General features: G+C 37.4%; 1 protein-coding gene across 2 annotated transcripts in view; it reads left to right on the top strand.

The window, feature by feature from the left end:
* The window catches only part of SYT1 (synaptotagmin 1), a gene marked incomplete at both ends in the record, with an annotated part of 118,093 nt that overhangs the window by 68,491 nt on the left and 31,859 nt on the right, over positions 1–17,743 (top strand). For both annotated transcript variants that reach the window (XM_079549761.1, XM_079549760.1), the window contains one exon: positions 2,735–2,852. In XM_079549761.1, the coding sequence (XP_079405887.1) occupies positions 2,735–2,852 (118 nt within the window). The remainder of the gene's footprint in view (positions 1–2,734; positions 2,853–17,743) is intronic.

The following is a 17,743-nucleotide window of genomic DNA, read 5'->3' as shown; positions in this document are numbered from 1 at the left end:
TACAATGCTGCAACTTGCAGTACTTTGCCTGACAAATATCTTTAAAATTATATTAAAAAAAAAAAAACCCAAAAAACAGCTTAGGACTAAAAAAACATGTGGTAGCAAAGCAAAAAGGAAAATGTTGAAAAAAAAATCAAGAATTGCAGTTATTACAGATTTTAGTGACAGCCAAAAAAACTGCTACATTTAAGCAGGTGCCTGTGCTTTCTCTTCAAGTTATTCACTGGAATGAGCCCATCATTTGCTGTCATTTCTCTTGCTTGCTCGTGATCTATGAAAAACTCTGTTTACATTGTTCTGTTTTCTTTTCTATGTTTTGTGCAGCTAAAATTACTTTAAAAGAGGCTAAAAATGCATTAAATACTCTCCTAAGAACATTCTCCTGTGTAGACAATTGCAGAATTTGCACAAAGCATGACCTGATCATAGATGGAGAAAAGCCAGTGACAGGTGATGGTCTTCATGGTAGTAACTGTTTGTAAAATATCTCCTCTGGACTCTACTCAGGCATTCAGCTTGGAAAAAATACAATCCTTATACAATTTTAACAAATATTAACAGTCCTAACACTTACCAATCTCTACGCCAATGCAAAAGTACAAAAAAAAAAAAAAAGAAAAACAAAAACCCAGCCCTTAAATTAGACCAATTAAAAACATAGCATAAATATAGAAATTCCTTCAAAATAAATGCTTTGGTATTGTGTCAGTGGCACAGTACATTTCAGAAGAATGTACATTTCTGTGCTACAACCAATGCACTGCCCAGTGAATGTAGGAGTGAGGGCAGAGCCCTTCAGTGTCAGTTGATACGTGAGCACAAAGGTGTTTGAGATGGTGGAGCTAAGATGAGCTTTCAGATATCCCGTGTCAGTCAGGGGCTAATGAATCAGCCAGGCTAATTTAAACCAAGTCTACCATGTAATGGAAAAGGAATGCAAAGAACACAAGGTGGCTGGGTGAGCTGTGATCATGATAACACAAATCAATAAGCAATTGATTTCTTCCATTCTGAACAAGCTGGAAGTGATAGATCAACTTCACCATTTGCCCAGCCAACAGTGCTTCCCAAACTGAATGTCAGAAGAGTGGAAGCATGCTTTGCTATCACCCCATCATTACATGCTCAGAGCAGATTGCAAAGCTGAAATCCGTAGTTCCAGGATAAGAATATGAGTTGAGATTTATAGCAGCTTGTTGAGACAGACAGGAATAGTGAGTCCCTTCATAAAAATATAGTTCATGCAGTGAAAGACATTCTGGGTTATTTCAGGTATGAGTTAAAAACCTAATTTTTTTTACATCGGGATCTCTTCTTTTGAAGAAAATCACATCACTGTGGCCCTCCTCAGCCACATCAAGGTGTCTGAGATACCCCTTCCAGTATCCTCAGTTGAGTCTGAAGAATTGTAATCTACTTCATTGTTCCTCATGCAGAAACTGTGTCTTATCTTTCATCATTCATGCTGCTTTGTTTTTGGAATCCTTCCCAGTCATCCAGTACCCTTTTTGAGGTGGTGGAATACCATAACCAGATCAATTTCCAAGATGTGGGCATGTGTATTCGACAGTATTTAATGTGTGATACATACATTTAACATCATGAGCTGTTTTGTTCTACTCCATCTGATCATTTCCTAATTGCACACACTTTTGTGTTTGTTCCATATGTTTTCTCACCATGGTGTTCATTGAGCTGGTTTTTTGCAGGGAACAATCTTTTACAGTTGCAAGGTCTCATCCCCAACTTGTAATAATCGGTTCAGAATCCATCACTTTATAGGGATTGCATTAAGTTTTTGGAAATCAAAAGGAACAATAACCTCATCATGCTGAGAAGTTTTTAAGATATAAGATTGCAGTCCTTCAGCAAGAACAGCATAAGCAGATTGTTGTGTCCCCAAGGAAGACTTCCCAGACAGACCTTTGCACCTTTTTGGCATGGGAGGTAGATATAAACTTTGAAGTATAGCTGATAATCTCACATGCATTCTTCAGATAGATGTATTGTAGACATTTATTCAAACCTGGACAAAAAGTGGGTTTTTTTTTTGTTTAGTGTTTAAGAGCTGTTGAGAGAAGAATGTAAGGAGAGCACAAAAATAGAATATATGCTTGCTGTTCAGTAAGGATTTGATTTTCAAAAATGCTCATGCAGACAGAGATGCTTAGATACTTATATTACACAAATTGAAACAAAAGCTTTTAAGATTGCATATGTGCTTTATTGTCAATAGAAAGTACTTGTAAAAGCAGATGTCTTGTATTTGTATAGGTAGACATCTATGTCTAACTGCTATTGATGCTGAAAATGTGGCTTACTGCATAAAGTTAAAAGTCTCATAAATCACTAGGAAGCTTGAACTCCCTTTAGAAACTGGAAAAAAATAATGTCTTGGTTAATATTAAAGAGCAAACAGTATCTGTGGGAGTCTGATTGTCTGAGGTGAAGTGGTGGGCAGTGTAACTTGCTTTGCAGCCAGCACATCTTGTCACTAGGGCCCGTACAAACAGGCAAACTCTAGTTATTACAACAGTCCTGAGGCTATCAAGTATTCAAACTGAGTATCTTGTGGCAGATATAGAATCTGTTGTTAATTTGAATGTTCTGTTTTACAACAGGGATTTGAAATGTAATCCTGTTAATTTTCCGTGGGGTTTTTAAAACTACATTTTTTAAAGATTCAAAATGATTTAAAAAGGATAACACTATGCCTTGCTTGCTTTCACAGCAAGAAAAGCTGGGTGATATCTGCTTCTCCCTCCGTTATGTGCCTACTGCCGGAAAGCTGACTGTTGTCATTCTGGAGGCAAAGAACCTGAAGAAGATGGATGTCGGTGGTCTGTCAGGTACATGCATGAAAATCTGCTTGCAGAATTTTTCAGGATCATAAGGCAGAAAAACAACTTATTTTCCATTGGAGAGCTCTTTGTTGAGAGAGTAAGGGCTCCTGTTTGCTGTCTGAAAAATGCATTCTGTGTTTTCTGAATCTTAGGGCATGACTGAGTATATCAGAACTCATTCTAGCTTAAAAAAGAGAAATTTCATTATACAGTACATTCCAGTCCAAGACTAGGTGAAAAGTTAAACAGTCAGATAATTCTCTCTATACTTTCATTCTTTCCTGTTACCTGGAGATCAATATGGACTATTCGAGCAAGAGGAAAAACAAACCCTGACTACTATTCCTATTGTCTGTTTAATCTCATAAAATGTGAACATTTCCCTACAGTGTTACTGATAACACATAATAGGCAAACTCATCACAGGTCACTGCTGAATATTGGTTGAGGTGCTAGGATAATTGTTTCTGCATTTGAAGGGCGTAGATGTGATTGCTCCCTTGAGCAGATCTGGGAGTGTTCTGCATTAATATGTACAGCAGCAATCACAGTGACAGTCCTGCTCTTCTGAGAGTCAATGAGGTTGCTACCTCCCACCTACAGATGGTCCTTGCAGCCTTTCCTCATCTTATGATGACACACAGGCAGTGAGTGGGATGATATATGCCATCCCCAGGGGAGGCTGCCGTCAACTCGGGGCACTGGGGCTGTGTCCTGGGTCCTACTGGAGCTCTGTGTAGGCTTCTGCTCTCCGCTGTGTCTGGAATTCTTGGACACAGGTTACTGACTGAATTGCCAATTAACTGAGATCAAATTAAATAACAAGATGCTTCGTAAGGAGAGGTATTTAGAAGAAAAGTTTATTTTATATACCTTCTGTTAAAAAGACACAGTTTTTACAGACCACTGAGAGTGAGGATACTTCTATCACAGCTCTAGAACTGAACGCTTTTACAGCTGTCATTAACACACAGCTGATGTACTTGTTCATCTTGAAGTAGCAAGTGACGAACAGAATGGTAAAGTGTTTGGCTTTCATTTTCTCATAGTCTTAGCACAAGGTAAGAGGTAAATCTAAAGCATACATAGGCATAGAGGCCTGCTCACAGTAAGCCTTTAGGTTTCATTTACCACCTTTGATGAACAGTAACATGAGGCCTTCACAAAGTGAAAGGAGATGAGATCTCTTACTAGAAACTTTTCCTTTATTCTACCTGTTTCTGAAGTTTTCTGCTGTACCGCAGTAGACATCAGAAAGACAAGAAAATATTGTAGTTGTTCCTGAATCAAATCTAACTTTTTGAACACCCATTCTAAAATGTGAATACACTAATATTTGTTTCTTTCATGCTTACACTGAACAGATTTCAAATTAAAATTTTTCAGCACTTTTCTAATTGTTTCCTAATGAAAAATTACATCCTCATAGTGATTTTTTCTTTTTCACTGAAGCAGAGATCTGAGAGTCAAAGCATGTATATTCTTTTCCAAAATTTGAAAGAAGTGTGATGGATAATGGCTTCAAAACTCATAAGAAAGGATCAAGGGAAGTGCTAATGAGCTGAAAACCTTCTACAAACTTCTGATGAAAAACATAATGCACTGTGTTGGAAATAACCATGAGGAAATGAATGTGCTATATGCTGAAGCACCGAAACAGAGTAAAGGACATACAGATGCATTTCTGGGGAATTACAGATTTTGTTCTCCTTTGTAGGGCCATACCACACTTGAAACACTGTGTTCTCTCAGAGACAAACAAACCCAATAGGATACCGTGGTTGTAGTAGGAATTCAGAAGTCCCTGACAGTGATAAACAGCAGCTAGTATGGTATTCCTGAGGCAGTAATTACAGATGGCTTAAAATGGATCCAGTATCTTTCATTAGGGAATTTATCTTTTGAATAAATTATGCAGAAGTAACTATTAAAATCCAGCTGAGATTCTGTTGTCATTATTCACACTAAATAATACCTGCTTTCAGAGTGTGGTACTGTTAAGTGCTAGTGAAGGTGACAGGATTTTATCTCAATTAGGGAACACTTTCCCTACTACTTTGTTATTTTCTCTAGACACTAAAATTGCTTTTCGTTTTGCAAAACTGAGAGTTTTGCATTGCAATGGAGGTGGGAAAATGCTAACAATCAAATGCTATCTCAGTCTGAATGCTACTTATATGCTCAACAGCACTTACTGTCACCAAAGGAAGACCATTAGCAAGAGGGGAAAATTATGTAGGTGTCACAGCTGGAAAAAAATAAATTAGAACTTTCACAAAAATTGCCAAAAAGTCTCTCACTGTTGAGGTTAGCATGTTTAGAGCTTAGGTTCCTTTCTGTTATTCTCTCTTGTTTTGGAGAAGATACTGGAAAAGCAGAAAATAGGCAATTGGAAATGGCTCCTCTTTCTCTTGCATCATTTTTGCCTTTCAGTGGAGTTTATCCGCATTTCATGAAGGAGGAGCAAGGCCCTGGCTTCTGCAGGAGGTCTGCCAAGCATTCACAGCAAACAGCAGGCAGCTCTGCAGTTTCCTTCTGGCTGCTGCCCTGAACATCTTGAGTATTACTGCTTCTACTGAATATCTGCTTTGCTCTTCAGTGATGGGGAAAACTTTAGCAATTGTGTATCTGTTGTCCCAGTACGAAGAGCAAGTCAGTCACTGTGGCTCAGCAGTCTTCTGAACTCCTTTTTAATAATTCATCAAAAATTGGAGTGCATCCATAACTGTGGTCAGTCGTACTTTAAAATATGCTTGATTTTCAAACATATTTATTTGTACTGTGTAGAAATAGAGCACAGTTAATAAAGTACCTATACTGATTATGAAACAAAGTAGCTCTCTTAGCTACTTTGTTCTACTGTCAATAGCTTAATGCCACTAGTCAATCTGTGTGTCCAATTGAATGGTTATTACAATTGCAGAGAAAGTCTTTCATCTCCAACATTTTGGACAGTCAAAAGCCAGGCATAAATTACTTTAGATAGACAATAAAAGACAACAAACTAATCATCAACTTTATTAGACTCCCTGTAACAAAACCAGATCACCCATCTGAGCAATCAACTCCCAGGTCTTAAACTTAATTGCAACGTCAAGCTGTGGCTAAAGCAAACCTTGGCTTAAGCACTGGAACTGTTCATCCTGAGCTCATCAAGTCACCACGACAAGTGGAAATTATTACTTCTGGTTAGTGAGGGCCTCTGGCAAACAATTATGCATGTTTTAAAACCACATTTTAATTATTTAAATTATATTCAAATGCATTTTAAATGAATCTGACATCTGGCAGGTGAAATGTAGGAATGTTAACTATAAGGAGGTCATTTTTATTTGAATTTGGTAAACTGGAGTTACATGGAATTATAGGCCATACTTCACCCCAAATGACTAAGAGACCTAGAAGCTTCTGTCTTACTGAAAATCAAGGGAACTCAGACTCTCAAGTCACTGTGTTTGTTTTTTTAATTGCCTTTAGATGATGTAGAAGATTTTAAAACCAGCTTGCAGTTTAATCTCTCCAGAAAGTCCATAAAGACACAGTCCAACTAATTCCTCTACAAGGGCACAATGCATCTCATCAGTGCCTTTCAGTTCACAAAGGCTGTCTATGAATTATGGTACATTATTCAGGTTTACATTCTTTTCTGCTCCAGAAAGAGAAGAAATTATCTGCAGCTCCCCTGTGATATATTCATTTAAATCAGGGGTAGTGATTTCAGTTACTAATTTAAATAAGTATAAAGCTTTTATCTGAAGTCATTTTAATCTTGTGTTTGGTTTTGTTGGGTTTTTTTTCTTATTTTCTAAAGAAAAAGATTCTGGTTAAACCCTTAGCACATCTGACTAGCAGATAAGTGCAATAAATACAGTGCTATTTATTACACAGAAGGATTCCCAATACCAACACACATTCATGTAGGCAGTTCTGTAGATTTCAGTGTGTTTAGCTGTAGCTGGCATTTATGTTCATTTTTGTTCCTGACACAAAATAAAAGCTTTCAGCTCAATTTCCAGCAGCTTTCCCTGCTTTGACTGAACCAATCTTTGAAATAAATTACCTGAAATGAGTGCTGGCACCTGAACAGACTGTTGTTATGGCTTTTTAGCTACCCAGGCCCTTTGGCTTAAATGCCTTTTCTTACGAAGTTCAGTGACTATGTATTAATGACAAAAAAAGTTTTATTTCCAAAAAGTGTCATCTCTTAGTAGCTGATAATAATTTCAAGCTTTAATGTATCTTATCTTCTTTCTGGGATTCATTTCAACGAGGTTCTTTTCTTCTTAAAAACTTGGAAAGATACGGCATTATTGTCTTACGTGTTATTTTAGTATGCTTAGATTTTAGTCATTCTAATTACTGCAAATGTATCCTAGTAGGAAGCTTTTTGCTTCCCTTATCTTCTTTGCCCTGCTGCCTCTCGCCATCCCCAAGGTCAAATGGAGGTTACTGATGGAGATGAGGACCCAATTAGAAAAGTCTCAGCTAGCACTTAGGAATTGTCATAGCACAGTTCACAGATTATATAAACCCCTAAACTGTATCCACTTATGCCAAATAGATGTTTAGGAAGAAATGCAAAGGCTGTGATTGGATCCATGTGATCTTCCTTCTGCAGGAAGCTGCAGATAGAGCCACAGCAGAAAAAGCAGCCTGTAATCCAGTCCATCGTGTGTGAAAGCTAATCTCAATATTTATGAGCTATAAATAGAAAATACATAGTTCCTCTTTGTATCTGTCATGGAAATATTATAAATCAGAGCCATCTCAGGGGACCAAATGGTACTACATCAGAATAAAGCTGGGTTTCTACACTTATGCATTTATTTTAAATACTGCATTCAAATTCAAAAGGCTTTGAATGTCTTATAGCAGATTTGAAAAATAAAAATATTGTTTAGAGGCTGTCTTTGAAGACAGAGTAAAGGCTCATGAATTATGCAGGCAGAGCATTCACTTTAATAACTTCATTAAAACGTAAGAAAGCTTAAAAGCTATCTAACACGAATATAATATTATGGGAAGAGAAATACTCTATTAGTGCCATGGCATTTCTATAATCCATATTGTAACATGATTCTCTGAGTATTAGGGGAGAGGAAAAGAATGTTAATAAAAGACAAAAATAAAAAACAAACAGCACCACAACAGATGCATTTGCAGCTAGTCTAATCCAAAAGAATCCAGCAGAGATCAGTACCAACAAACATGTTATGATGTCTACTTACAGTGGGGATTTCTATAGCATCTAGTGTCTCAATATCTCTACTAGAATACAGCGACTGGCAGATCTTCCAGCAGTAGGTGGCTGCAACAATACATCTCTCTAACGCTTGCAGAACAGTCGCACAGCATCACAGTGAATTCTCTTTGGGTTTCAGCAGTGACAAAAGGATCATTCTCTGCCATATTAGACTCTTTCTCTCCTACCCAGAGCGACGTTCCTCTTGGTGACATTTTCTCTAAGTCTGGGCAGCAGCAAGAGCAGGGGATCTTGTCTAAAACGGTTCTGTTTCAGTGGGCAAATAAAGACTTGATGAGTTGTTTCTTGTAATCGCAACTCAGACCTTTGACATCAGATCGCCTGAAGTGATGAGCTGAAAAGATAGTTTCAATATCAAAAGACAGTAAAAACTACAACATCTCCATCATAGAAGACATGTTAATGGATACATTAATGGATAAATTAACTCCCATATTTCAGTGTATTTTGCAGGTTCTTATAAAGAATGTGCTAATTAATTGTCCATTTTGGAGCAAGTAGACAATTTCCACTGAATTGTTTGCTACAGGCTATTTCACACAATAATATATTGTATTAGATGAACCATCAACTGCAGCAGTTCCTACAAAGAAGCAACGTCAAATTGTTCACCTTTTTTTTTCCTTTTATGTCTCAAATGAAGAAAAAGAGATTATGCTGATTATCACTGAAGCTGTACAAAACCTGTAGGCATTGCTCTGAAAAGCCTTACTAATCTTAGGACAAACGCCGTGCCACAAAAGTGCCTGGGTTCAGGAGGTGTTTGAACAGCTTCTTCATTTTAGAAAGGACAGAAAGATTATTGTATATGTATCTCCTTAATCATTCACCCTGACCAAAGGTACAGGAGATCAGCATGCAGCTGTGATGACTGTTACCCACTGGGCAGAATTTTCTAGCACTGCTATTGATTCTCTTACCCCATTCCTTGAAATAGAAGGACTGGAATCTTCTTACTCTTTTATTTGAATATGCACATCTAAATGATGCATTGTGTGTGTGTGTGTGTGCGCGCGCGTGTGCTTCTTTCTGGTTATAGTATGTTTGTATTTGCTTACGCAGTCTCAGAGCAGACATGAAAATGTGTGTGTTAATTACTTATACGGAAATAAGATGGTTAATACTTCAAGCTTTCAGACTCTACAAGAATTCCACAGCGATATGAGTGGCTGTACAATAGATGTAAGAATAGTGTAGATGGATTTGGGCATCCTTGGGGAAATTAGTCTTACAAGTAAGTTTAATTTATTTTTACTCTCTGAAAATGGCAGCCTATTTCTTTCTTTAATGGATTAGAAGAAAAAAACATAAAATATGAACTCAAAAAGAAAATGCCCTTTCTTTATCTCTGTAAATGCAGTTTAGATGAGTGCTTAAATGTTCACAGGAAGTGAGAAAAGTATGATTGAGGGCTTTCCTTTTTAGGACTATATAAAATCATGCAGGTGTATGATAGCATGGGCAGTACATTAGCACTTTTACACAAATGAAGTTTGATGAAGTTTCTAGAAGTTTTTGAAGAAAAAGAGACAACTTTGAAAATATATTTATAAATTGCTTTAAACCATACATGCTTATTTTTTGTTGTTTGATTAATCCCATGCAGGCAAGAAAGACATTTAATTTTTGCTAGGCCTTTATGGAGGTTACTTCCTATAGGCCTCCTGACTCAGTTTCTGGCATCTCAACAGAAAGAAACATTTCAAAGATTAGATCCCAATCCTGAATTATGACTGATGCGGGCCGGGATTATGTACTGAGAAGAGAGCTGCATGTCTCCTCTGGTTCACTGTGCTGGAAATACATCAGTGAAGATAGAGAAAGTGTTTACATTAGTGCAGGGGGGAGAGAGAGAGAGAGAGAGAGAGAGAGAGAGAGGAAAAATAGTGTTTCTGCTTCTTTGTCAGTATCCTTAAATATGTATATGCTTTATCTGTGCTAGTTTATCAGATCTGCTCACACATTTGCTGAACGAAGCTCTCCACTGGCAGCTATGAGATGTCATTTCCACAAAAATGAGAAAGTTTTCCCATTGCCATTTCCAAAATTCAGTTTCCAGGAGCTTCCTAACAGAAGGCAGAAGTCATGTTCTGCCTTTTCTTCTATTGAGACAAACCCCCCAAAAAGTTCCCAGTACCCTTTTTTGGGTAACAGATAAATATAGCCTTGTTGCTGACCAATACTGACATGCCAGCATTCAGTTATTCTCATCTTTCATGCACCTCAGGAGAGTCAGATGAATCTCGATTCTTTCCAAAAATTTTATCCCCCACTTTTATTCCATAACCCTGTTGATGGGGTAGAAAAGCCAACATCTGGGGCTTGCTCCAGCCTGCCAGCACACACCCCTCTCTCTTAAGAGTTGGCAGTAGAGCACTTTGATTACCTGCTGTCAAGGTGGAAAACTGAAGATCAGAAATGCTACTTCCCCGACTCTGTTCCTCCCAATTCTAAAGATATCCTTATGTGGTGGAGGGTGGAATTTATCTGGGTTTAATTCCTAGCCACTGTTGTGCTTTTATTTATTAGCTGTTGAAGTCAACACAGCAAGTGTTTTTGTCTTCACAAGGATCTTCTATATGATGATAAAGATTTCTTTACATCTTATTTGGAAAAAAAAATAGGAAGAACAGTCAAGCTTTTCAGGCATATTATTGCAAAGTGCGTTTATCACTTCTGTGAAACTTTCACATGTATTGAAGAGGAAGACAAGGCTGGGTATGAGTGAAGTATCTACACAACTCAGTTTGTTTAGGACAGCTGAAGTACTAGACAACTCTTTTGCAAGGCTAAAGATAAGAGGAATCTGAGGAATCTCTTACAACAACATGATTGTTTTTAAGCTAAAATCCATTCCTTCTGCATTATAGAAGTGTTGCTGAGTAAGATGGCTGCATCTCTCAACTGATGCATTTCAGTAATACAATGCAATAGCAAAACCAGCAATACAGAGAGAACATCTCCTGACATTTTGTAGTCATTAGCTCATGAATTTTATCTTGTAGGATGAAATTAGGATTTTTTTCTGTTATTGTTTATTATGCTTCATTTTTGCTGTCTTGCAGAAGAATATGCAATTGCTCATTCCCTACTTGAATTCTTTTTGTTTCTACTGAGCTGTCTGAGTTCACAGATATTTTTTCCTGTCTTTAAATCAAAATAATTTATGTGTGGGGTTTTCTTGTTGCATCCCATCACATTAGATATTCATGTAATAAGTGAACAGTAAAATAAATAGCGCTTATTAAGGAAAGACACAGAGCACAGATCACATAGCATCTGTCTAGTATGTATGCCAATAGATATAAACTTGTTTACTTGACTTTAAAATTCAAATGTTATCTAACACAACTGACCAATGCCCAGAGAATGATATCTAGATGTTTTCTTGGAAAACATGCCTAAAACGAAATCTGTCATAAGGAATCCTACCCACTGGAAAGCCGAGTTGTTTCCTACTTGTGAAGGCAGAATGGAGGATTTATTTGTAAGCTCTGTACTTGAGCTTTATCACAGCATAATATCTCTCAGATCTAAGTTTGTCCAAAAACAAGTATCAATACAGATACATATTTTAAAAATGTTCATGGTATACTAGTAAGTTCTATCTTTTAAATAATGGCACACAAGGATTTCAGGGTCGGAAGATAATCTCTGCAGCTCAGCAGCACCTAGTAGAAATTGCTTCAGGTCAGAGAAGTAGGGGTTCTGTTTAATCTCTGCTATCATACCCGCTTTGTGGTACTTTTCTTTCTTCTGATTCCTGGTGGTATCATAGACCACTTCTTACGTGTGGGACTGTGGGTTAAATCTACCTTTCCAATGGAAAGAATATGATAATGTCCCATTTAGTCCTACTGATATAGCATCTTAATTTCTGTTTGAGTCTCTCCAGAAGTCTATGCAGTACAGCTGGCTCCAGTGCTGTTATCATTATCATATTGTTGTGAGGGGCTGTAATTCTGCAGAAGGTTCCAGGAAGCTGTTGGAGAACTCAGCTATATCAGTTGTTTCCCATCAGCAATCTGTCACATGCTTGTCAACATTTGAAGGATGCTAAAAGTGTTGATTATGCAAGATGATGGGTTTTTTAAGTTCAGAAGCCCTGGCTATGTGGGATGTGAAGAAATGCTTATGTAACAATCTGACAGCATCAGCAAGTCTTACACTGCAGATTGTTTCAGCTGGTTGGGAGCTGAGTTAATTCACGCTGCTCCCTCATGGCTAAAAAAAAATGGAGGCAAATGTTTAATTAAAAAGAAGCTGCACGATACTTAACCAAATATTTGGGATTTCAATCTGGAAACCAAGGCCAAGTGGGAGTGGACAAATTTGTTTCTGGGGAAGATTTCTTATGTTGTCATTCAGAGTCATTTTCACTGGGGGTAGGCAAAATTAAAGGGTATCAGGTCATGTTCCTTCGTGGGCAGTGTAAGTTGAGGATTGGCTCAGACATTCCTGGAGACCATCCACACTGTACTGTTGCTGAAGGACTTCTACTTCAGGAAGCTGCTGCTTGGCTTCAAGTCAGAAAACATCACTTGACAAGAACAATCTTTCCATCAGAAGGTCTGCTCATCCTTTGTGTCCCATCAGAAGGTCTGCTCATCCTTTGTGTCTGGTAGTAACAACAGACGAGCAAGCCAGTGATTTCCTAAACTGACAAGTTCCTTAAGTAGTCAAGAAATAGACCCAAGCGTGGGACAGATGTTGCTTTTGTCTGATCTGAACCTGGATTGCTTCTTTTCGATCAGGGTATGGATTCCTCTCAGCAAAATGGAGCAGTCTAAGAGAATCCATCACAAAGCACTGGCAATCATTTATATTTTTATAAATGAAAATTATTCAGACAAGCATATCTTCCACATCCACCAGTGCATACTTTTCATTATGCAGCTAATATGATATATATAATATCTATAAAATGTCAGTTGCAGCAGTCTTTAGAAATTATGGCCCTCAAATGCAGATTCTGTGAGGTAGAAGGGGACAAGGACTTCATAGCTTTTCAACTTTAAGTTTTGCACTGATGAAATGTCCTGTCGCATTAAGAGTTCGCTACAGCTCAAGGCCAACAGTAGCTCTCTAGTAATTTAAAATACAATTCCATGAGCACAGGAATTATAGGGCATGATTTCATTTTAATTTCAGAGTGTGACTGGTTATTCTGATACCTAAAAGAATGCACGCTTCAACTAAAACTTTTGTCCAGTCTGAACATCCATAATATCTCTTTCACACATGTATTTTCTGGTGCTTAATAAGAGATCAGACCATGCTCCAGCTTTCACCTCACGGAGGGATACTTAGTAGGCTTTCTCAATTCTACCTGGCTGCCTACGTTCACACAGTAGGAATTTAATATCCTTGAAAGGCCTGTGAGCCAAGTTTGATTTGACACTGACCAATATACTAAAAGAGTATGGAAAGAGAGCAGTCAATCACCAGTCTGGTTCATGCACACAAAGAGGACAGGATGATCATGCACACTGTGTTTCCTTGGGAACTCAAACCAACCAACAAACAAACAAATACTTTGTTTTGTTGCAGATTCACAACCATGCTCCGGCAATTCATGTTTAAATCTATTCTCATTTTCTTGCAGTGAGTCTGTTTCTCTCTTTGGAAAATGGAAATTAGTACTTTTATTAAAACTCTATATAGCTGTTCCAAATCATTCTGTTACTTCCTCTCTAGTTTTAATTCCTTTCTGTGTATGGGAGACCCCAAATCTGAATACCTAAATCATACACTGATTTTGAAAAACATTTCAGCTCCATTGGCTGCTGGCTTCACAGTTCAGCACAAAACACAGTTCCTAAGCATTCCATCGCTGTGTATTTGCATACTGGTTTGCTTTCCGCAGGGCATTCACAGGATAAGATCTTTGACTTTTCTTGTTTACATTCTGTTTGCTGCATTTTCTCTTTGTTTACAGTTCTAGTGCATTTTAGTCCTGATAGGTTAAGTGGAAGACTCACATCACCCACAGTGCTGCTGTCTGATCTATCCAGCACACACATCTTGCTTTTAGAAAAGCCCAGTCATTTTCACAAGCATTTTGAGGTACATTCAAATCTGTTCTGGCATTTGTCCAATCCTACATAATATCAAGCGGGGGACATCCTGTCTGAGAGAACAGATTGTTAGTTCAATTATATTCCTGAAATCAAGTTAAATTTCCATGAAATCTGCTTCAAACGTGAAGAACCCTAGGGGAATGTAATTTTTCTTTTGTTTGCTTGACTTACAACAATCAGACATACTAAATGAGATGCATTGTATAAAATGCATCTGCAATTTATGGCTGTTGTGTGTTTTAGAAGAGTGAAACGTGAATTGATAGTACTGCCATCAATAGACAGCTGAGGGTTATTGTACTCACAGCATGATGAGAAAGGTGGGGGAGCTTGGACTTCTTGTCTACTTTTTTCTAATAATGTTGTATTCAATCAAAAAGAATATAGAAATACTCCAAGTTTCTTTTCAGTATGTTTAAATTTTATGGCACTGGCCTGTATGCCTCAAGCACAACACACTAAATCCTTCAGTATTTTTGGGTTGGCCTTGGTTGCAAGCACTGGCTCGAGACCATAACTAATTTTAGTGGACTGAAATATTTTCTTAGTCAGTATTATGCCTGGTATACCAAAAAGAATCGTAGTCTTACTGCAATACATATCATTTCAGTCCACTTTGTGGTAAAAGGACAGATGGTGCCATTTTTGTGGCAGAGATCCAAACATCCATATGGTACAATAGTGTTCTGCATTAATTCCAGTGCTGTTTCATTGAAAGACATCATTCTGGTCATATGCAAAACTTTCATGCTCGGTTTTACATTTTGCCCTTGTTTTTCTCTGTTAATTTTTATTTATTCTCAGAAGTACAAAAGCCATCTTTCTCCATCTGTCAGTTTTATCCTTCCATATATAGTAAATGTTTATTTTACTCACTCAAATTGCATACAGATTTTAAGAAGACTGGCAGAAACGCAGTTAGATTCTGCCATCCCAGATCAAACCAATAAGATGTGTTCACAAATTGTCTTACTGATTTTCGTCAGGTGAAGTTTCTGCTTTATCATTCACACACACAGTTTCATATAAATGTATACACGACCACAGAATTTATACAGGCGTGGGCTGTTGCTGGACTACTCTTTGTGGACTGGATGTTTGTTCTGCTTTTGCATAAGTGAACACCACCCTTTGTCTAGGAAACAAGGAATACTGCCCATCATTTTCTGTGGATTTTATTTCTTGTCAACCACTACACTGCAAATGTTTACACTGAATTGATAAAAAGGTCTCAATTGCACATATTCCTAAATAATCTGCAAGCCACACTAAAGAGAAAAAGCACAGTGATTAGTGATTATCTCATAAGCTAATCAGCATGAAAGAAAGAATGTATGTAAGAAACAGGAAATCACTTAATGACATAAGCAGGTTAGCATGATAGTTAATCAGATATTATGATACATAATGATACTCAGAGAAATGGAGAGAAAAAAGCAATAAATTTCAGTTAAAAGTATTTGAAAGAAATTACATTCAGTAAGGCAAAAAGTCTGGGCTCATAAAAGACCTAGAGTTGCCATCTATGAATCACCAACAACCAGACAAGCTAAAACATGGTTGCATCATGGCTTTAAGAGTGGACATAAAACACTACCGCTGTAGAACAGCACAAGCTTTTCAATAGCCATACTAAATCCATGTAAAGCTTGCTTTTTCCTCTCTAAAGTCCTGATAAGCTGAAGCACTGACATAGGTTCAGATGCATATTTTCAAGCTTTACATCATCTCATTTGACAGCAGAGAATATGCTGACATCAGGTATCCAGATCTTCTCTTTGTCATGAGCATGAAGCTCTATAGGTAACAAGCTAATAAATTAAAGGCAATGAAGGGCATGCAAGTCTTACTAAAATGACCAGGAGCCTTTGCTAACATTTTTATAGCTAACAGGGATGGTCCATGAATTTGAGCTTTGTTGGTTCCTTGGAATTTGGGGTTTCTTTATTTTACAGAAATGTATAGGCCAGTGATGCATCTTTACTCACCCTCTTGCATGCACAAAAAAGCAGCATTCAATTCCATATAAGAGAGGTGATTTAAAATAAACAAAAGGAATAGGCATATGCAAGCAACTTCACTTTTAGCTAGGGAAGAAAATTTCTGAGCAAAATAATGAATTTTAAAGAGTGAATTCTAAAAACAAGAGTGTAGACATTTGGCCGCAATTGTTAAGTAATTTTTCTGTGTTGAGACGCAGGACTGAAAGTCACATGGGATTTTCCATACTTCTCTGAAAAGTGCTTAGCTATGTGCATTTGAAAACCTCACACATATTTTGTCTTTAAATGCACTGTAAACCAACATTTACCAGTTGGTCACTGTGACCAAGTATTGAGAGTTAGAAGTATTGAGAGTTAGCAGCTCGGGGCCAAGCCTTGATAAACTGAAAAGAAGGCTGGTTTCTCAGTCACACTAAAACAAAGCTGCAAAGCTGTTACTTTTTTATGATTAATTAGATGACAAGATCAAAGAATACTATCTAATACTTGAGGCTTCACAGCTATTTCAGGGCTTAAGCAAATGCTTACCTGGGTCTATTAGGTGTGCATGCAATAGAGAAATAACAGAGTGCATATGAATTTGACCATCCATCAGATGACCTGGACAGCTAATCCTGAATAGGAGCACGCAGAAGAAAAATGTTCACATTGCTTAGTCTCTTTAGCTCTTTTGTCCAAAAGCTAATAAAATATTGTTTAAAGGAGAGTAAGTACTCTTGCCTTTTTAAGGCATCAAAATGAAACCGAGAGAGAAAATTTTCAACTTTATTTGTCTTAGAAATATCTCTGGAATTTCTAAGGGAGTCTCTACACACTAATATTCCCTGTAGCTCTGCATCTGCAGTTGTATAAGGTAGGCGGCATGGGAGTGTGACTAATCGAGTAGTAATTTAAGTTCTAAACTGTCTGGGAAAACGTAGGGTCTGTTTCTCACTTTGTGAGGCATCTTTAACTCATAACTTCATGATACACAAGTCTGAGAACCATTAGCCCAACACAGTTTATAGACTTACAGCTTTTGAAAATGTACTCTCTGTTTTGGTTTTTTTTTTTATATTCGCAGAAATTGAGATGTATGATTCTCTAGTTCAAATTTGTAACAGATTTTTTTTTTTTTTTTTTTACTTATCTGTGTTTTCAGTCTCACTAATTGAATGGAGGAGCATCTGTAGATTCCAAAGTAAATGTTGGTACATCTGTAGCTGAAACTGTCTCAAGTTCACAGTGAATCAGATAATTCTTATCAGATATTCTTGAAGATGATAAGAGGATCAACGCTGTCAGCAAGTGCAAAGCAGCACAAATACAGCGTGGCAAAAAGGAGCTTAATTGTAATGCAAAAAGCATCTCCAAGCCTTAGCCATCCTGGGAGCATATGTACAAGAGTTTGAGTGATTTGAATACAGGATTTCTGTTAAAATAATTTCTGTCACGAACAAGACCCATAATGATTACTTGTCCCTATAGGGTAAATGGACCTGCTCATCATGCAGGTCTTTGTAGAGATAATACATACACCTGTTAGGGAGATTTAATAGTTGTGGCTGAAAT

This window comes from Tetrao urogallus (genome assembly GCF_951394365.1).
Source record: "Tetrao urogallus genome assembly, chromosome: 1".
In the NCBI taxonomy this organism is placed as follows: Eukaryota; Metazoa; Chordata; class Aves; order Galliformes; family Phasianidae; genus Tetrao; species Tetrao urogallus.
The sequence above is the reverse complement of the archived record's forward strand: the minus strand, read 5'-3'. Positions and strand labels throughout refer to the sequence as shown.